Genomic DNA, 22,131 nt, shown 5'->3' with positions numbered 1-22,131 from the left:
ACTTGTTAGCAGGTATGTGGATTGGCTCTATAGGGGTTGGACTAGGCAGGGGCAGACCAAACCGTAGCACACTGCCATGTGCTGGAGCCAGGACGGGGTGCGGGCCATGCTGGGCTAGGCTAGGTTATCACACATACTGGTTTGCATAAAAGCCAGGGATGGGGCAGGCTAGGCTAGGCTATGCTGCAGCACCCACCAGAGAACTGGGACTGCTGGCAGGGCAAGCTAGGCCAGGCCAGGCTACAGCAACTGATGGCAAAGGCCAAGCTGGGTGATAGGTTATGCCAGGCTGGGTCAGAGCAACTATTGGCATGCACAAAATCTCTGGCTGGGAATGAGTTTGGTTGCGGAGCTAAGGGTATGCCCCCGCTGTGTTGTGGTTCCCACTAGTGAGAGTAACAGCTAGAATGGGGTGGCAAACTGAACTGAATTGGACATCAATGTAGCATCCCTCGGTATCAGTGTGGACTGAGTATTGGGTGTGCCAGACTGGCTAGGCTCCAGCACACACTGGTGTTTACATGAGCCAGGGTAGGTGTAGGACAGGCTGGGACAGGTCTCTGCAGGATGGGCTGGCTTGAGCCACAATGCCAACCAGTTCACATTAAAAAGAATTATTTTAAAAAAAACACACATAGAGGGCTCTGGTCATTTTAGCATATCAATTAGGATGTTTTGTGCTTTAACACTCTTAGGTGCAAATAAACAAATGAGTCAGAGAACATGGAACAAATACTAAAGGAAAAACCATTGCTTAGAATCAGACTATGCACATTGTTGGAATACTCATAAACTCTCCTACTAGTTCATCTTTAACTCAGTTCTCCCTATGAGTGCGGCAGGTGTTTGGAGGGAGAATGATTTTAACATTCTGACTGCCTGCAGGATTCCCAACACAGAAGTTATGTTCTGCACATACAGAAAAAAACCTTGGAAGTTAAAAAGATTGAGAACTGGCAGCAGTTATACATGGAACGCCATCATCCAGGAGTCATGAGATTGTTACCATTCTCTTCACATCTTCTAAAATAGCCCAAACCTTCTCATGTCTTTGCTCTTACCAGATGAAGAAGGAAAATGTGTTCCAGATCTAATCATAACACAAAAACACTAGAATAACATTGTATCATGCCCTTAACCTCCAACAACATTAACCAGGAGCTCAGGTTACAATTCGTGTGTCCGGCATACCAACTCCTGCATTCCTTTCTCTAAGCACACACATTAAACCAACTCAGTGCAAAAAACATAATTTAGCCGTTAATGGTTTTAAACAATATTTGCAGCTCTTCTCTTGAGCTTCCCTTGGGGGCTCCGAGTATCCTAAAGTGTGCAGCATGAACCTGCTACTGCAGAAGGGAAGGGAACAGCCATCATTTTTTTTTTTTAGTGTAATTGGAGAAAAAGTAACAATGTCATTTCAGTATACCAAGTCTGTGATGGCTAGATCTAGCAAACTTTCCTGTTGTAGTCTCACTAGAAAAGACAAGACGCAAGGCTGAAATCAGTTTTTAAGACCACATGACTAGGGCCCCCCTTTTGTTTAACCTTCCAAAGGCATGTACGTATGCATTACACTTATTGTGCCTTGATTTGATGGGGAGAGAGTTCCAACAACTCAAGTTCCTTTCCATGGGTTCTGACAAAGCGGGCTTCTCTGAGTGGAGCAGGCTGGGGTCTTTCTCCCTGGCTTTCTTCTTTTTCTGGTGATTTGCCTTCACATGTTTAGGAAGCTCTCGCCTCTTAGAGTGCTTAACATCCTCAATATGCACGTTTATTCTCTTGACAAGAATCTTGCCCTCAACTTGGTTGTTATAACAGTATAAGCAATGTACTGGATAACATTTCAGACTTGCAGACCCTTCCAGTTTCCCCATGGAAACTTTTATGGAACATTCCTTTTTGAACAGTACCTTCCCCTGATGTCCACATCATCACCTTTCTTGTGCACATGCATGTCTGTGGTTAAAGGAACAGTTCTATGTTTTCTAAAAGACTGGAGAACATGTACTGATGTACTGGGGTGCCTCTTTTTTGTCTGTTCTTTGCGTTCATCATCTTGTCAAATGCTGGGAGATGGTGATTCAGGCAGAAAGGAAGGCCTTCCTACAACAAAGGCCTACATCAACGAATGTAAGGCTTGATAACTGTGGCTAATGGAATCTCACAGCACTAATTCTGCCTCTGTACAGCTCTGCTCATGTCTCTCTTGTTGGATTCTGATTTTGTTTTGTTTTTGTTAATTGTCATCTTTGCATATCAGATTAGTGAAATAAATAATATCAGCAACATTCTCCAATTTTTATTAATACAATACATACCAATCCGTGGGGCAAATACTCTATAAGGTGGATGTTGCTATTACTCTCATTATAAAGAGGAGAAAAAAAATGAGGCTCATAGAGTTGTAGACATTGCTCAAAATCTAAAGGTTTGATGTAGTTGTCCAGACTTTAGTCCAGGGCTGCCTGACTCTGAGGTTCACATTTGTATTAACAAAGCCTCACTGAATATGATAATGGAAAAAATGAGCCCACAAGCAGAGCAATCCATCCCCTCCACTTTGTCACCCACGCCTTGCTTATACCTCATATACAAGCAACCACACACGTGCACATCTTTCACGACAAGAGCTCCACTGGCCACTGATCACTGGAGGAAGTAGCACAGACACACAATGCTGCTGTCTTGACCATTGTTCCCACAAGACTCTGGGCCACTCCCGTTCTTCTTCCACCAGCATCTCCAGGCTTTGGTAACACAGAATCCACCTCTTCTAGTGGACTGCATTATCATGTAAATGTACAGCTCTTCTTTTTTATCACAAATGAAATGAAATGCACTATGTTTTCCAGTTTTTAGAAATCAAGATGCATGATAAAACCCACAATTCAACTTGGTTTTAGTTTCTACTGTGTATATGTGTTGATATATCATACTATGATGTCTATTAAAATCTATAGATATATTATAATATATTATACTATAATACTTCAAAAATTTAAAAGATGTGAAAATAGTTTTTGGTTATTCTTACCGTCCATAGGTCCCAAGGCAATGTCTGAAAGCAAGCAAACATATTGTCAATCTACAAATCTCAAGCATGTGAAGCATGCTAAGATGATACAAATTATATCTCTTGAAATCATAAATATCTTAAAGCAATTAATATAGTTGGTTCAAAAGAACATTCTTTGATGATAGAAATGCTCTATAGCTATGTTATCTAACATGGTAACCAATAGCCATGTGTGACTATGGGGCACTTAAACTGCGTTAGGGCAATGAGTTTTCACTATTATATAATTTTACTTAACTCAAGTTTACATAGCCATATGACTAATAGCTACAATATAGAATAGCACAAATCTATCCAATTTACTTTTTGACTTGCAAGGGGACAACTATACTGAAATAAGGGAAATAAATTACTTGAATTACACATATATATCATTAAAATAAAGTCAATAAAATGTTCAGGTACTAGAACTTCCTTCACAGTGGAGGAAATGTAGCTACTAATCATTGCCATTGCTATTCCCCACTACATTCAGGAGGGCATATCTGACCAACAGGATGGTAAGTGAATCCAAAAAAGGTTTCAATGGTATTATTTTTAATTAAATAATACCACAGAGCTCAACTAACCGGCAATATACAGATTAGCAGGGTGCCCCTTAAGACATATAAATCAATTACATTTACTACTGGCATTTTAATTACAAAACATACTGATCTTGGGGAATGAATCCAGATGGTTCAAATGATCTCTACTGTGGGTGATATTCTCTTTCTGATTTCCTTCAGGATTGAGAATTCCCACAAAAGCGTCATCACTTGTTGCCCATGCTGCTGCAATTAGGATGAATTGACATTGGCATTTGCTTGTATTCATTATATGTTAACAGCAAGTTAGAGAGCCTGGCATTCCAATACTAATGCCAGTTTCCAGATGAGGTTATAGATATCTCATCTGGCACTGAAAGTGGACCTGGGACTCTAACTGATACCTGATCTGAGCCCATTCTGACTGCACTGGACCACCTGTCTTATATCCCTGCAGCCTGGCTGGTGAGACTTCAGCCACATTCAAAATACTCATATGAAACCCTTGGCTTTAGTTTTGATTTAACATCTTTCCATTAATACAGGTGATTTTAAGCCAACTGTATTTCAGAGTAATTACCCACAAGTCATCAGGGTCCCTGTGACAGAGAAAAACACAAAAGTGACTCCTGGGATGGAGAAACACTGAGTGTGGAAGCCGTGAAGAAGGATATGTTTTGGGAAACAAAGTTGATTTTATATTAAGGAGGATCACACAAGGCACACCTTCAAACATTTCTGCTGAGTAATTGCTTCATGGCTATTTCACTAAAGCCTTTGTAAAGTATGGTAAGGAAAACAGAGAAGACAGTAAGATGAGTAATCCCAAAGCCAGAGACAGAGTTTTATGTTGGGGGTATTATAACATCATCTCATACCAACCAGGACACTGCTGAGTACCAAGAGAGACCTTATTAACAGTTTCTCTGAGTCAGAGGATTCCTGGGGGAGAGTGAATGTATGGCTACACCAGGCCTATTGGCAGAGAAAGCCAAAGGTTTGGGGAGGTCCAAAATGATTGATATTTTAAGGTTCTTTGGTTGCCCTTTTTTCCTAAAAGAAAAATAAGTCAACCACAAAGATACATAGATCAGTCATTCCACAGGGAAATGTTACCTTATCAGGTTTACTGAGATTTACAAAATACCTCAAGACATCCCAAAGCAGCAGCTGATACCTGAGACATGGGTGAGTGGGTTACACCTGCAGAGCCTGCAGGTGTGACCTCAGGCTTGAAAGGGTCGAAGTCCAAGTCCAGCAATGTCTCTTCTTTCTTCACCTCAGGGACTTCATTCTGTTAAAACAACACATGTGTGAGCTGGAAGATGATCAGACTTTGCAATACCTCCAGGAGGGATTCCTTACGTAGAATCCCTCCAATCATTTGTTATTTGCTATTCCCAAATCATGCTTTGACAGTTTACCACCTAGGTGGCTCCTCTGCATACTTCCAGAGCCATTTCATTAAAGCTGGTGAGAAAGGAACAGTGAACTCTGTCTGGCCAAGCACAACCCAACTCCACTCCTGGTCCTTTACCTAACACTAGGTCCAATCAACAAACGCCTGGGATTTCAAAATGCAAGAGATTTATTTCTGTGTTAGCTCAGGGAGCTTGGATCAAAGCTATCAAATAACCTAATACATAAAACGGATGAAAACTTGGACTTAGTACAGGAATGCCCTGCTGTGATACTAACACTTAAAACTGAAGGAACCATGTATACTGCTAACTGCATTACACTCACCTCATTCTCTTAGTACCTTTGATTTAATATCCTATGATCCATTCTTAATTCATACTATGGTTGATTTCAACAATGTGTATGTGTGTGAGAGTAAAATGGGATGAGAAAAGGGAATACTGAACCATGTGCTGCAAGATTAACTATAAAATCAAAAGGCAGATTTACTTTAGCATAAAGTTTTTGTAATTTCTGTATACTTCTCTCCATAAATACATTTTCCATAAGCTTTTAAAATCATTAATTTAATTCAATTTTCCACAAACATATGAAGTCCCATTGTATTGCTTGAATTTTATTCTTTACATATAATTATTTGACTATTGAAAAGTCTGTCCTTATTCTATAGAATTGTCTTAGTACTAGGGTAACAATGCCCAAAAATATTTCAAAGCTGAAGATTCACCTAACCAAAAATAGAATGAAGCTGGCCAGGTACAAATACGAAGGAACAGCAATACCTGAATTTTGCATACTACCCAAGATGGATGCCAGGGCCAATACTAGGTACTGCATAAGGTGGTGAGGCTCTATTACAGTCATCCCTGGCAGAGTCTCTGGACCCACAGCACACAAACTGACTATAGACTGACAAAAACATATCCCCTCTCCTCAAAGGGCTGTTAACTGACACTTCAGCCCTAATGAGCTTACCAAACTCAGCATCTGGAATAGAATAAACAAAGGAGGAACACAGCAGTTCAAAGCACTGTGTCTGATGATAAATGTCTTTGAAAAGGATGGCAAACGGTGATCTGCCACTGTATTGCTACTGAGTTTAAATTTTCTGGGTTTCCTGTTTTTATTAATACACCATCTCTACTGTTATCAACAATGTATGATTACAATTGGGGTATTGTGCATAGTGTTGTTACTGACATGGTCAGTAATTATTGTATTGCCTTAGCGCCTCTTGCAAAATGAAAGCATTGTTTCTAACCCTGGGAACACTGGAGAAAATGGTACTAATGTGGCCTCTCTGGAGACTTCTACAAGTGAAACAGAGAGACAGTCTCAATGCCATTACATTAGCTCTGAAGTTGGGACGATGTGTGAGTGTGGAAGACAATTCAGCCTCTTGCAGAAAGGCGACTGCAAGCAGCTGCAAGTGGGACACGGGCAGCCAGGTGGAAACAATGGGAATTTCAACCTGCCTCATCGCATAAATGACTCGACCTTGCTGATGGCAGATCTAAAATTACTTCTCTCTTTTAATTGTACTTTCTTGTACTCTACTAGAAATCAATAGAAAACAAATAATAGAAGACACAAACATGGATTGACATGGAGAGGGATGTGCCTTATGGTCCTGGTGAAAGAACAACTGGAAGCAACTGGTGGCCAATAATCAGCAATTGGCACGTACCATTGATAGAATACTAGAGTCTAATGTGTTTTTTTTCAAGGGTGAGCATTTGATGCAACAATGAAGAGGTGGATGAGATACAAACCCCTCGTATTGGAGTGTCCAGGTTTAAGTCACAGCACCACCAGCAAGGCGAGCTGCCTGCAGCCTGGAAGGGGGCGGACGATGTCTCAAGCAGCAGGGTCTCTGCCACGCGGGAGAGACCTGGATTGAATTTCCTGCTCCTATTTTTGGCCTGGCCCAGTCTTAGCCATTGTGAGCACTTGGGGGTTGAATCAGGAATATCCTTCCCTCCAATAAATAAATAGATACATTTGTGGATTCATCACAAATGTCAACACTAGTATTAATAATCAGTGCTCTGTTGACATGTATTCTGGGGATTCCCTTCTTAGAATATGTTATTTTCCAAGGCAATAACTATGCAATTAAAAAAACAGTAAATTAAATAGAAGTGTCAAAAACACATAACAACAGAACCTGAACTTTGTGGCACAAAGTCAATATATACTCATAAAGACTAAAACAAAATACACAAATGCTTATCATACTACTCCATCAGTAATATGATGGAGTAGTATCAATTAAATGCTTATTAAAAAATCCTCATTTTATATTTTCACACATTTCAGTGTCCTGAAATTTCTAAAACAGAGTGTATACAATTCTTTAAAAATGACTATTTTAAATATTCTTCTTTAAAAAGACTTGAGACACAGCAAGTAGTTCAAGCCAGAAGGACAATTCCAACTGGGTGACTGGCTGTAACATTGGCTTTCATCTCAATAACTGACCCCAGAGAGCCCTTTCCCATGGTACTTTCATGGTCATCCTGGCTACACACCAAGCACTCACCTGGGATGGGGTCATCACACTAATTTCTGGAACAAAATTGTCCTCAAAGAAATTGATGATGTTCTCAGGCTGTAGCTCCTTTGTGGGGGTGACTTTTGGCAGAGGTGGAACAGGAGGTCCTTTCCTTGTCTAGGAAGCGTTAGAATCAAGCATTAAATGAGCCAAGGAGGTCAACACACCACACACATCCATCATACACCTTCTCACCACTTCCTGAGCTTCAGCCACTCTTGTGAAAGTCCGCCTTGGCCTTGGGTCTTTGGGCTTTTCTACAGTAGTTTACTTTCACCAAAGTAGGGAAATAAAGGTGGTACTTTTCTCTCTCACTCTTTTTTTTTTTTTAAAGTTAAGATTTGTTTAAGTTAGAAACTTCCTATCACAGCGACCAGGAGGGAACTCCAAGAAAGGAAAAGACCTGAAAAAAGTGTGAGGGGCTACACTTTTAAGCACAATTTTGGAGGAAGATGTAATAGCAGCTAATAAGCAGAGGGAAGGCACAAAACCCATCAAAAGGCCTGAATTGCAGTCCTGTCCAGTCTGCCCAAGATAAAACAAAAAGGCTATCAGAGGGTGGCTCAGGAAACGTCTTTGTATTCACATGATAAGCTGAAAGGGTGCAATCACTATGGCCTTGCTCGTCTTGTGATGAAATGGGAGACCCAGAAGATTGGGATCACACTTAGGTCTTGCTAAAGGTGGCTTCTGGGGAGAAGCAAGCATTTTGTACATTTCTAAAGGGACACCCTTTTTTCTGAATCCAACAGGGACTAGGTCCTAACTGTCTATTAGTTCACTAACTCCTTATACTAGGACAGTGCCAGATGATATGGAACGATTGGCCCAGGTTGGCCCAAGAGGGAGATCCTGAAGCATCTGACTGCAGGCTGAGCCAGGAAGGAACCAGCATCACTGTGCAGGGCTGTAAAGGTGCGGATGTCTGAACGTCCCTGTTTCTTTTCATTTATGTGGTCCATAGTATGCAGTTTTATTGAGTGGTTATTCATGGACAGCATACTGCAGATGATAAAAGAAATGTGAAATGATACACATGAAACCACTTATCTTGATAGTAACTGACACAAATGTTTCATGGGGCGAGACAGGAATGAATAGAGAGCCTAGAAAGAAAGAATTCTGAGATGGAAGAGAGGAGAAGTCACTGACGTGGTGACAAATCCCATCAAATTCAAACATTGGGTGCACAATGAAATAAATAAATACAGGAAACAGGTTCCTTGGGGGCAATCATGATGCTTGCAGCTGCACACACTGGTCTCCTGAGGTGGAGAGACTTTTCTTAAGGCCCTAGTCCCATGTGATGATCCCAGATGGGTTATCGTTCCTTGAGTTCTCCTGGGCCTCCCAAATATTTGATTTTTTTCCTACCTGTGAAGGTGATCTGGGCCGTGCAGGTGCAGGAGACGCAGGTGCTAGCGTGTGATTTGGACTAGCTGTCGGGCTTGGCAGGGGTGAAGGCTCCTCTGGTGGTGATGGTGTCTTTGCAATGCGCAAAGGACCCGAATCACTAGATGAACACAGAGGATGGATCAAGAGTCCTTTTAAGGAAACATTCAGTATTGATTTGATCTCTACCCCAGAGAGATTCTGCAGCACAACAGGTACTGTTGGTATCCTACTCCCTCCTTCCACATTAACTGGTTGTTAGTAACAGGGATGGTGATTAATGGGTACCATTCATATACTATCTCTTATCTTCACAGTAACCATGCCCTTTCTCTCCCCACTTCCTTCCACCTGTGCTTCTCTCCCTCTGCATCGTGATGTTACCCAGCATTTGGTGGAACTGAATTCAGTTCTTAGTGACACAAACTATTCTTTCCACTCTGCAAAACCAGCTCTGAAGGAATTTTCCAAACAAGCTGAATTAATTTAACTAGAATTCCTTTTGAATCTTAATTTTCACAACCTATAGAAACATCTAGCCAGAAAATTATAAATTTCATATTCATAGGCATGCTCACAATAGTGCTAATAAAGATTTTATAAAGTTTGTGGTGGGACTTGGGTCACTTCTGTATATGCATTCACTGATCATTTCTCTTCCTACATTTTGGAGAACAATGGCTCAACTCAGACACACTGAAGAGTGTGAAAAACTGGTAATGGGTGAGATTCAGGAACATTTGCTAAGAACTCAATGTGTTCCCCACAATGAACCAGCAGCTTGGAAGCAGCTCGAACGTATGGCTAAGAGGGCTTGGGAGACTCTTCCTTCTCTACTAAGTTCTAAAGTCTACAGCTCAAAGGAACACAGTCTGTGCCCTTGAAACAGAAGAGCACACAAGCAGCAGCAGGGTCTACATAGTCAAGGGACTCAGGGAACTGGGTCCTTGTGAAAGAGAACACACAATGCATGATTGGGCCCCAGGCCAGCAATCATGGCCTGATAGGAAACAGCCTGTTACACCTAGGAGATTCCAATGATCTCACTCACCACCTCGCTCTGCAGGGGAATGTGGGAAAAAACAAAAGCAACACTTGGTAAGTGGACATGGTTCCAATTTCTCTTTGATTCAGCAACACCATAAATTTTCCAATGTACTGTTTCTCATTGTCATGTAAAAAAGCATGCATTTTGTCTTAAGAAACATAGAAATATCATTTGGATATCCCCATTCTGATTCCTCCTGTGTCCCTAACCCAAAATTAAAATAATCATATTGAAAACATGAACTTTCTCTTTCCTACGTTCCTTAAGACCATGTTCTTTCTTTAGAGATACAGATCTACGGCTCGCTCAGGAAAGCAGCATTAACAGAAGCTGCAAGTAGAGCTGATCCAAAAGGCAGAGAAACTAAAAACTACAGGGATCCAAAAGCATACTTAGACGTTTCTCCATGCATATGACTGTGTGTTTTTATGAATGTTGTGCCTGAGTGTCTGTATTGATTGATACTAATATTGCAAACTAGAATGGCAGAAATGCATACTACCTTAGAAGCCATTCATTTCAAGACTACCTGATTTTTCCCACTTATAGAAATATAAATTAGATCTTTAATCAGAGAGGTTATTGGGTTTATTCAGGAAGGCAGAGCAAGTCAGCTGCACAGTCATACAAACAGAAGGTGAGTTGTCTGGCCTTTGGCTAAAAGTTTGCTTAAGTTAAATTCTCTAAGGACAGAATGCATGATAATGATGGGAAAAAGCAGATTCCAAAATCATAGGAGAGGTCTAGTATGACACACACCCTAGGGAGGAAGTCTATTCACCTACGGATTCCTGGGCCATGGGATAGCTGACCAGCATACTCATGATGGCAATGCTCATTAGCAGTATTGCAGAGGCCTACAGAGGGTAAGGCCAATGACGATGGCTCTCACTTGCTTCTTCTCCCCTTTCCTCAGGTGGATTCACCACAAATGTTAACACTAATATTAATAATCAGTGCTAAGTTGACGTGTATTCTGGGGATTCCCTTCTTCTTCAGAGAAAGCTACCAAGCGTAAAACTAGAAACTGTATGTTAAAACTCACACTGTGGCTATCATGTCCCATGGAAAGCTGGGAGAGGCAGACACTTCTATTGTGATTAATGAGAACTCTCACGGTACAACTGAGTGCCAAGGGTAATTGTGTAAAGATACAACTAAGATTAATGTCAGCACTTGAATGGAAGGGCTTTTTTAAGTGCAATGGTGTAGGTTGGTCCACACACTGCAGCATGTTAAAAACTGCCTGGAAATGAACTAAGCTCTGGGATCAGCACGGTGGCAGGTATAACAAGCTAATCATCTACCAGCAGTCCTGGCATTCCATATGGGTTCTGGTTGTAGTATCTGCTGCTTCATTTCCAATCCAGCTCCCTGCTATTGGATGGGGAAAGCAGTCGGAGACCGGGAAGAAGCTTTTGGCTCCCCACTTCAGATCAGCCTAGCTCTGGCCCTTGCAGCCATTTGGGGAGTAAATCAGCAAGTGGAAGATCTCTCTTGTATTTCTGACTTTCAAGTAAAATAAACAAATGTTTTCTAAAAAACATGAGCTAAGCTCTGATAGGAAACAGCCTACCTGGGAGCTCCTTGAATGGTGAAGGCCTTGTCAGCATGCTGCTCGCCCAGTTTTGTCATCACTTCATATAGTTTGTGGCAAAGCTACAGGGACAGAGGTTACTTGCTTATTAACTGCAAGCCATCCAGTGCTAATCCAGGCTGTTCACCCCAAGACAGACTTTTTAAATTGAAACACCAGAATATATGATACTTATGGTGGCCTCAAAATAACTGAAAATCTGTATATGATGCCAAAATTCATATCAAAGCTAAACTAGAGTAATATACAGTTATATAAATGCACATTTATTTCCCCTACTGCAAAGCATTTATTATTTATACTGACTTCTGAGAAAAGCCACACCATCACCCAAAGAAACTAAGAAACATTCTTCACAACAATAGTTGGATCAATTTTTCATCTGCTGAAGTTAACCAGTTAAATTTCAACTTTATAAGGTAACTGAAACACTGTGTTTGTAATAAAATCTCCAAGAAATATTGAAAATTATGTGGTCACTGTAGAAATACTACTGAGAATAAAATCACTGTACCAAAAGAAAGATCTAAGAGGAAGAATTCTCTGGGTGCCGTTTTATTTGCTCCCAAAAGAAACTTTCCTTTACTTCATATCCCATATGTAAAAATCATCATCATTACTCACCACAGCAATTTCCTTATGAAACTTGGCCTCAAGGCTGGAGACATTTTTGAAAGTGTTAACGTAAAATCCAATTCGTCTACCAGGCAGAAATACAAAGAGGAATGAAGAGAGAAAGGCCAGTCAGCAAAATGGATGTTGAATGGCAATGAAATGCACTGAACCTGGGAGTGTCTTTCAACAGCTTAAATAACGCAGACTTAACATAGAATACTAACCCCCACAAAAAAAAAAATCTGTTTTTTTCCTTATCTTACTAAAAGAAAATCATCCTTTGGCACACAGTATCGCTCTGCTAAAATGCAATTACTGCTGTAAGATAGAGGGTTTTCATTTCAAAGGCATATCAGATTCACATGGGGCATGTGGGGTTCTGCTTCAGCAGCTCTGGGGCTGGAGACCAAGATTTCAGGCTAATCATCTGCTTCTGGTGTCAGCATCCTCTATGGGTGACAGTTCAGCTCCCAGTTATTCCACTTCTGATCCAGCTCCTTGCTAATGGCCTGAAAAAGCAGCAGAGATGGCTCAATTACTTGAGCCCCTACACCAATGTGGAAGACCTGGAGGAAGCTCGTAGTTCTACACTGGCCCAGCTTCTCACTGGCCCAGCTCCGATCACTGAAGCCATTCACAAAGTGAACCAGCACATGGAAGAGCTCTCTCCCTCGCTAACTCCACATTTAAGATATATAAATAAATCATGTTTTTAAAAAAGAAAACAAATCAGCTATGTTCCCAATATATTTTTTCATGATTGGCAATTTGCAATATCCCAGAGAGATTAGCTCATAATTACAAATACTAAACGTTGTAATATCCAAGCCTTCTTGAAAATCAGCTTTAAAAGCAATGAAACAATTTTACTGGAGAACACAAAGAGCCCTTTACAGGGAACATGCAAAGAGTAACTCACTCTGGGTAAATGCCAACTTAGGTTTGGGATGCATCTGTCTGTGGAGGGTGATGATAAAGCTCAAAGAATGACTGCTTGACTTGATGCATGTATTCAACATGGATAAAGGCATGACTGCCAAAGATGCACATAATGACAGCATGTCATAAAACATGAGTGTAAACAAAGAACACTGCCAGAAAACATCATTTCATACAATTCATGAATTTTAAATAGACATGAATAAAGAAACAGTTATTTGTCTTACACATATCCTTGAATGTTTTATATCCTCAAGCTGCTCAAAATCCTCACTGAGGACGAGGGGCTGGGTAGGTATTGAGCACAGCAGTCAGAGTACCAGTTAAGACATTACATTCCATACTGCAATACCTGAGACACACTCCCAGCTCCTGCTCCTGACTGTAAGCTCCTGCCATTGTAGGTCTGTCAGCAGCACTGATGGCTCACATGATTTAGACTCCTGCTACCTACGCCACAGACATGGATTATGTTCTCAGCTCCTGACTTTGACCTGGCCCAGTACTGGCCATTGCAGAAGTTGGGGAATGAACCAGCCAATAGAACCGGGGTTTGTGTGTGTGTTGCCTCCGTAACCCTCTCTCTCTTCATATCTCAAATAAATAATTTAAAAGAAATAAAACTATCATTGACCTAAAAAAAACTTGCTTGGGACTCTCATCTTTGGGTCACATACAGCAAAGTGTTAAGCAGGCTACAGACATGTTAAGGTGGGCCCTTAGAAAGAAGTGTATAGGATGAAGTCAAGAAAAGGTGAGTACAAGACTCTCCTATTTCATAAGCGGATGATGTGGGTTAGGTGGATTAGGGTTAGACAATGGAGACTTACCTAAGAAGCCACAGTAAAAAACAATGGAGGGTTTCCATTGATGATATGGGCTCCTGTGTGACTCCAAAGTTCTGAGGCTTAGGAGGCCAGGAATAACAGTATCACAGGGGAGTAGAACAGTTGCTGAAATGTTAGAGTGGCTGGCTGGATAGCTACTAGAAAGGCGCAGGCAGGGGTTGGGGGGCAAGCAGTAGCCTAGGACAGCTGCACTTGAGTGATGAAACATAGTCAAAATCATACATATATGGGGCTGGCACTGTGGCAGTCTCTGTCTGTGGTGCTAGCATCTCATAAGGGTGCCAATTCGCATCCCAGCTGCTCCACTTCCAATCCAGCTCCTGCTTATAGTCTGGGGAAACAAAGGATGGATCACGTCCTTGGGATCCTGCTCCCACATGAGAAACCCAGAAGTTCCTGGCTCCTGGCTTTGGATTAGCCCAGCTCCAGCTGTTGCAGCCATTTGGTGTGTGAACCAGGAAATGGAAGATCTTTCTCTGTCTCTGTCTATCTCTCTGTGTCCTCTAAAAACATTAAAAAGGAAATCACAGTCAATCAGAAACCAGGGAGATGAGTTATCTGGTGAGATGTTCACTGCCCCAAGGAGGGAAAAAAAAAAAGGAATTTCCCCGGCCTAGACCCAAACGGTAGCTGTCTGCTCTTTAGAAGTTCATAGGATGATTATAACGTAATTAGCATGGTGGTTTCCAAAACAATGGACATTCAAAATTGCCATGACAGACCTGATCCAACCATATAGGAACTAAAATTGGCTTTCCATTCTTTCCAAGAATATTTCTTCCCTTTCTATCAAAAAAAAAAAAAAGACAGCCCACCCTAGGAGGAATATTCCTCTTCTCAGTAAAGACACAGGTAATAAAAGACAATCCCAGTAGCTGACGGAGACAGCTGCCCCTTAAGTGTGCCCTCTGCACTCTCCTAAGTGTTCTTTCACTTTGCTTAATAAAACTTTACTTCTTGTTCAACTGGAAGTGTCTTTGAATTCTTTCTTGGCCAAGTACAAGGACAGAGATAGTGTTCTCTCTGTCAGAGATCCAATAACAGAAAGAACGAGTAAACTCATATAATTCACATATTCAATCGTGAATGATGGCTAGATATTGAGGTAGATGGTTTGTCAGGGAGGTTTTATGGTAAACTCACTTGCCAAAGGGCATGCAGGTGTTCCAGCAGGTCAAAAATAATGACTGAGTGCCTGTTATTGACAAAAAGCTGAAAACTCTAGCAAGAAACCTAGAAAAGGAAGGCTAAAGTCTAAACCTTCAAAATGCTCAAAATTGTGGAGGATAAATTAGAACCTCTAGAATTCATACATTGTTAAGTTTTAGGAGACAACCAGCTTGCTGAAAGCTGGAACTAAAGGACTGGACTTAAAGCAATATGTGAAGCATGGCATTGTTCATTGCGGGGTGCTAGCATGGGGTTGAGGATGGAAAACAAGGGACATGAAGCACCACTTCCCCTAAAAAACGGCTTGGTTTTTAGAACAAATTATAAAAGATGCAACTGAGGCCAGGAGAAATGCAGAATATCTGTAAAAAAGAACTTTTAATGCCAGAACAGGAATGGAGCTCAGTGTTAACAGGTCCGGGGGCAAAGCAGAGTGTTATCCTCAAAGTCGGAGAGCCACAGGAGCTCCTGGGATAAACAAAATCCTCAAAGAACTGAAAGGGAAGAAATTGCACGATCAAGCACAATGCTCCTAATGCTCTTAGCTGAAATTTGGGCCTCCATTTAAGAAACATGTCAATCTCTAAAATTATTATCTGCTATGCCAACAGTTGGCTACAAAAGGTTATTGAAATCTAAATCAGATAAAAACTAAAATATATTCCACATATAATTCAGTTTTTCTGTCTCACAGGCCGTATTTCAAGAGCCAAATGGTTAAATGCAACAAGCAGCTGCCACAGTAGAAAGTGTAGCCAATGAATACTTCTATTGAACAGTATAGATGCATCACAGACAACAGGACAAGACAAAGTATATACATCATTCTGAAATTCCTATAGGGCACACATACAATCTGTACAGAAACATTTTTACCTGGACCATAAGGATGGTAACTCCTCCTGTAGATCAACATTAAACTCTTCAAACACTTTCTGGGCTTTCTGGAATTCCTCTTCCGCCTAGAACAATATATAACATATGTTAACATTTTTTAAGTCAATTCTATGTACAACAGCACTATTGAATATAAAATAGGAATAGTCACGGAGCATCATGGAATAATTTTTGGAGGGAGAGATTATCAGCTAAAACCCACTATCATTTTTATACAACCAAATGGAATAATAAGACTCCTTAAAACAAGAAACTAGATTGTTGGCAATGGTCACTTTCACAGTTTCCAGTTAATTCATTTATTCTACAAAAATATGTTAACTGGAGTTTCCACATGTTTTGTCCTGAAAATTGGACACAGATGTTTGTCCAAGAAAGTTTCAGTCTCATTGGAGTTCTAAACAATGACATTATTCAATATATTTCCCTTAAGAGAGATTTATAGACAGGGTATAAGAAACATGCTATCAGGAAGAGAGATAGTTCCACAGAAAACAAGGTGATATTTCAGTTGAACCTTAAAGAATCAGGCAATATTTGCTAAAAGAAAAATATATAGGGAAGGCATTATATACATTCTTGGCATTGAAATGTAAGCTTACTCATGAAGGGAACTAAGCAGCTTGCTTCACCTTTCTGCTGAACACAGGCTATTTATTAGGAGAGAGAAAATAAACACCACACACTGAACAGGTGCCTAAAGTGTATTCTGATTATAATATGTGAGTCACTGTCACCCATGTGAACTCTACAATGTGAACCCTACTATAATAGGAAAAATCCCAGTTTAATAAAAAAGGAAAAGAAATATGCAAGTACCTTCTTCATTTAAATTCTGCCTCATTCTAGCATCCTTTAAAACTAGACATGTTAGTTTTAAAAGCAAAGCTCTCTGGGCCCTAAGATATGCAGAGTGGCATTGACCAGGAGCTAGACCCATACCTTTGAGATTCTACTGTCATCCTTCCGTTTGGAGCTCTGCAGAGCTTCCAGGTGATGGCGGGCACTGTCGTAGTCCACAAGCTTCCGGCTGCGCTTGGCGATGCGATTCTGCCAACAGGAAAGTAAAAGGCACTGAGACAGGGACAGAGTCATGGGTTTCCCTTGATGGCTTAGTTCCAAAAGGCTTCCTTCGTCCACAGCTGCTGAAGATCATGATGGGAGAGGAACTGAGCTGGAATTTCAGTAAATCAGCAAAATCAGACGCAATGTGCTCTAGTGTGAAGGCTATGTTCAACTATCAGTGATTACTTCAAAGGTTTCATGGAAATTGAATTATACAATGCTTATTTTTTGTGATTTTTTTTTTAAATCCTTGTGTAGGGAGCCAGCACTGTGACATAGAAAGTTAGCCCACTGTCTGCAGAGCTGGGATTCCATAGGAATGCCAGTTCCAGTCCTAGTTGCTCCACTTCCAATCCAGCTCTCTGTTAACATATCTGGGAAACCAGCAGAGGGGCCCAAATACTTGGGACTTGGCACTCACATGGGGGCCCTACAGAAGTTCCTGGCTCTTGATTCCATGGTTTTGGCCTAGACCACTCCCAATTACTGTGGCCATTTAGGGAAGGAATCAGTGGATGAAAGACCAGTCTTTCTCCTTCACTCTAACTCTGCGCTTGAAATAAATAAAACTTTTAAAAAGAAATCCATACATAATTTTTCCCTGTGTTTTCACATGAACTTTTTGTACAGCACTCATAGACACAGATTTAAAAGAAAAATCTGCATTTTTAACTCAATTTTCTCAAATCTTTCAGGTATGCTCATACTATAATGCTTTAAGATTTATTAATTTGTTTGAAAGTCAGTTACAGAGAGAAGAAGAGAGAGGGAGGAAGGGATATGAGCAAAAGCAAGATAAATAGGGGGTGGAAGGGAGGTAGGGAAGGAGAGAGAGAGAGAGAGAGAGAGAGAGAGAGAATCTTCTATCTAGTGATTGACTTCTAAAGTAACCCAAATGGCCAGAGCTGGGCTGATGCAAAGTCAGCAGCCAGGAGTGTCTCCTGAGTCTCTCATGTGGGTGGCAAGGGCCCAAGACCTAGAATTTTGCTTTTCCAGACACATTATCAGGGAGCTGATTCAGAAACAGGGCAACCATGACTTAGAGCCCATTTGTGACGCTGGTGTTGTGGGTGGCAGCCTTATCCACTCTGCCCCAAACTGGGCCCAGGTGCTCAGATGATTCTAATAATCACACCAAGAGTCACTCAAGAAAACAGATTCATTTTCTGACACCCCTTTCTATTTGAACTCCTCCATCCTTGGGTAAAGTGTCACTTTGGAAGAGGGGATGGTACTAAATGGCATGTTCCTTCCTGTGGGCTTCCATCAGCTGTCAAAATTTGGGGACAAAACCCTCACTTGCATTGCAGGTGAGAATTAAGAGATTTATGGGAGCCAGGGAATGGGCACAAACCTTACTCATTTCTCACCAAACAACAGCTTTGAAATTGCTTGAGCATCAACCCATCTTGCTCACAAACTGCTTTTGAAGAGCCGAAGAAGCAAGTCCATCTGACACTGGCAGATGGCTAGAAAATCCTTTGGCCACTGAGATACATGCAAACAACAGTCAATACACATGGGAAGGTAGATGGAAAAAAAAAAATCTCAACCAGGGAAGGGGTAACAAAACCTCCCCAGGGCCAAGAGCTGGCTTGCTCCTACTAGAGTGGGGAATGAAACTCCTGCTCAAGGCCAGTGACAGGGACAACAGAGACCCTGTGTGAGACAAGGCCAAGAAGGAGCACCATATGGCTGAATGCAAACACTGAGTGCTCTTCTTGAGGGGCTTGCTTTATGTCCTGATCATGTCTTCAGTATCTGCCAAGGAGTAAATCTTGGTTTTCTGGCGATGAACTGGATATTTAAAATCAGCCACAATTCAATTACCTCTATGTCTGAAAATAAGGTGAAAAGAGCACACCAAGTAGTCTTATTTTTGTTCAATAACAAGTGAAAAATATTACTCATTATCTCATGTAACTGAAGAATCATTTAAAGAGGACAGACTTATTTAGGCTATGTTAGAGGTCATCATTCATATTGAGGCATACATTTTGGAACTGGAAAAATAAATCAACATGATTCCCTCGCCTATCTGATATTTAGGTGACCTAAGGGGGGAAAAATCTCTTATTTTAGGTTGGCACTAAAAAGAACATATAAACCTTCTTAGATGGAACGTGATATAATTCTTATTTAAGCACCCAGGAACAGATTTAATTAAATTGCAAGTTTAATTAAAATTTCCCTAGATGTCCCATTGTGTATTGAATTTCTGCAGTTAAAAATTTATCATGAATATTTTTTAATGCAGTTACAACTCAAATTTGGAATTTTTTCTTGGCACACTGCAGTAAATATATCCTTAGTTGTTCAAGCGTGACCTCCAAGATAGAATCTAAACTACATTTTGCAAAAACTGCTCACAGCTGTATGCCTGCCTGAGTTGGTGAGAAGCAGGCTCTTATTATAACATTGATTTTAGATGTCAATGATGCATAATAGGAACCACAAGGCACAGTGACTTGCCAACTACATTTGGAAAGGCAAACATCACCTCCCCATGAATGGCACTTCACACACTCCACTGTTGGACTGCAGTAAATATTTTAAAAATCTGCCTGAGGTTCTGATTGCACTTGGCTTGTTGATTTTAATGGAAACCAGGAAGTCAATTGTTCTATACGCTTTGAAAATTCTCTACTCAGTATTTTTAATCATATTCCTTCTTTCCATTCCTCAATAACCTATTCATTACACAATCACTTAGAATTAACTTTTTGAAGTAATAGAGTCTATACCTACTTCTCTCATTCGCTAAAATCAATGAATATTGAACAACTTCATTTTCCTCGAACAGTCTTTCTATAAATAGAGCAATATGTCTACTCTGCAGTCCCAAGTGAGCTCATTTCCAAGTTAAACACTGTCTTTTTTTTCAGTTGTTTGTTGTGTTACATGATTTCACAATTCTGTATCTTGGTTGATAGTCTTTTTATTTGCTCCAATTTCCTAAATGTGGACAGATAAGCAGGTGGAGGGAAGAAAAAGAGAGAGAGAGCCAGAGCCAGAATGAGAGAGGGGGCAGGGGGAGCAGTGGGTTGAACTGTTGTCCATAATGCACATAAACCTGACATGTATTTCATTGATTTTAAGGGCATCTTAGATGATATTCACAAATCACCAGATGGTTCATTAAGCAGAGGATAATTATTTTATGTGATCCCAATCATGGGCCCCAAGAAAATAATGCCTTAAGGAAACTTCCTAGTATGTTCTTTATAATATGAAACAAATGAAAAACATCAGCCAATATAATTCATCACAATGTTATGTTAATCCTTCTCTGTTTCCTCTCAGGTACTTCTCTGTGTGTTTGTCTTTTGAAACCCCATGTCACTTAGAGATTATGGTCAATTATTAAATAAATGCCTCTGAGCAGTTTCATGACAACTAACATTTCACATTTCTTGATACCTGTTTTCATTCCTAAACTCAGCAGCTCTTCAAATGTCTGCTTCTTTAGTCGTTTGTAGCCTTCCTTCCTTTACTTCATCATATCATATAATGAGTATTTGTCACAGGAATAAAGCCATTCAAGTTGGTTTGGAACTTTCAAGTATTAAGACATAATTTTCTCCTGTCCCTTCCTAATTTATTATTACTGTTTCTGGAGACTGAATTGCTATGCAGTAAAAGTGAAGTCAGAAAGATAAAGCAAAAAATCCTGGGCCTGCTTTCCCATCACGAACATACCAGTTTAACAGCATCACATAGATCAATTTCTTTTTTGAGAAACCCATAAATTTGTGAAACAGTTTCAATTCCAAGGTGAGTGTTAGCCCAGTCACATCAAAATATATAGGCAAAGGAGAAACACCCTCTAACCATAACTCCAAACCAAATACAACCAAGAGAGAATTTCTAGATCCTACCATCTCATTGAAGAGGGGTTGGAATAACATATAATATTCCAATTTTTATAGCACGTATTCACAAAAGAAGGTAGTAACGTTTGTCTCACCTCTCTAAGCCTCTACTAGCCTCCTGGGGTCTAATAGGAAATAAACAGTGATTTGACATGTGTGCAGCCATTTGTTTCAGCCCTTCCCTTTGGTTTAGTGCAGTGTGAGGAGGAAATGAACAAGCAAAAGCAATTTGTAGTTTCTTCCTGAGGAGCCAAATATCTGAACAACACGCCAGGCACCCCAACTTTCCGAGCTCCCTCTTGGAGAGTCTGGTTTCTTTCTCTCTTGTATTAGAGAGCTTATGAGAGCTGACAGATAATAGTCTCCTGGGGTCCATAGGGGATACAGCAAAGGACTGAACACTTTCCAGAGTTCTGCAGAGTTCTGTAGGCACTTTCCTGGAAAGTGGATGGAAAGAGTGAATGGCCATAAACCCAAGCTCCCAGTTTCCCAGTTTCTCCTGTATGTTGGACATATAGACGGGATTGTATGTCCAACACCACCTTTCATCAGAGTCTGATCAAAATACTAACATCTTATGTCTTGGGACACTAATGAAACCCAGCATAATCTAGCTTCCTGGAGACCAGAGAGATAAAAGCTAACAGTGGAATTTACCATCCAACTGGAAAAGTCTACACAGCTGAGAACAGACAGGTGAAAGCTCTCAGGTTCTCCCTAGTGGTGAGCATATATCCAAGGACCCAATTTTTGAAGAGGCTGTCTGTTAAAAATGGGCTCACTTTTGCTTGTCTTACAGCTCTGACATGTCCATATTTTCTTTTTTCTTAAGATTTATTTATTTATTTGAAAGGTGGAATTACACACAGAGAGGAAAAAGACACAAAAAGACAATGTTTTTTTTCTTTTGCTGGTATATTCCCAGATAGTTGCAATAAACAGGGCTGGGCCAGGCTGAGATCAGGAGTTTCATTATCTTCCCATATGGATGGCATGGGCTCAGGCATTTGGGCCATCTTGCACTGCTTTTCTCAGGCTATTGGCAGGGAGCTGGATGGGAAGTATTGCAGCAGGGACAAAAGATGATGCCCATGCAAAATTTTGGC

The 22,131-nt window shown here is 40.6% G+C and overlaps 1 protein-coding gene across 4 annotated transcripts in view; it reads right to left on the bottom strand.

Annotated features, from left to right (window-relative positions):
* AMPH (amphiphysin) overlaps positions 1-22,131 on the bottom strand; it is a 135,973-nt gene that overhangs the window by 31,365 nt on the left and 82,477 nt on the right. For all 4 annotated transcript variants that reach the window (XM_058678213.1, XM_058678214.1, XM_058678215.1 and 1 more), the window contains exons 6-13: positions 17,031-17,138; positions 16,068-16,153; positions 12,244-12,319; positions 11,599-11,681; positions 8,957-9,095; positions 7,571-7,699; positions 4,784-4,900; positions 3,038-3,061 (exon numbers count right to left, since the gene is read on the bottom strand). In XM_058678213.1, coding sequence (XP_058534196.1) covers positions 3,038-3,061; positions 4,784-4,900; positions 7,571-7,699; positions 8,957-9,095; positions 11,599-11,681; positions 12,244-12,319; positions 16,068-16,153; positions 17,031-17,138 — 762 coding nt within the window. The remainder of the gene's footprint in view (positions 1-3,037; positions 3,062-4,783; positions 4,901-7,570; positions 7,700-8,956; positions 9,096-11,598; positions 11,682-12,243; positions 12,320-16,067; positions 16,154-17,030; positions 17,139-22,131) is intronic.

Source organism: Ochotona princeps, chromosome 20 (genome assembly GCF_030435755.1).
Source record: "Ochotona princeps isolate mOchPri1 chromosome 20, mOchPri1.hap1, whole genome shotgun sequence".
Lineage (NCBI taxonomy): Eukaryota > Metazoa > Chordata > Mammalia > Lagomorpha > Ochotonidae > Ochotona > Ochotona princeps.
This window is presented reverse-complemented; position numbering and strand designations above follow the sequence as displayed.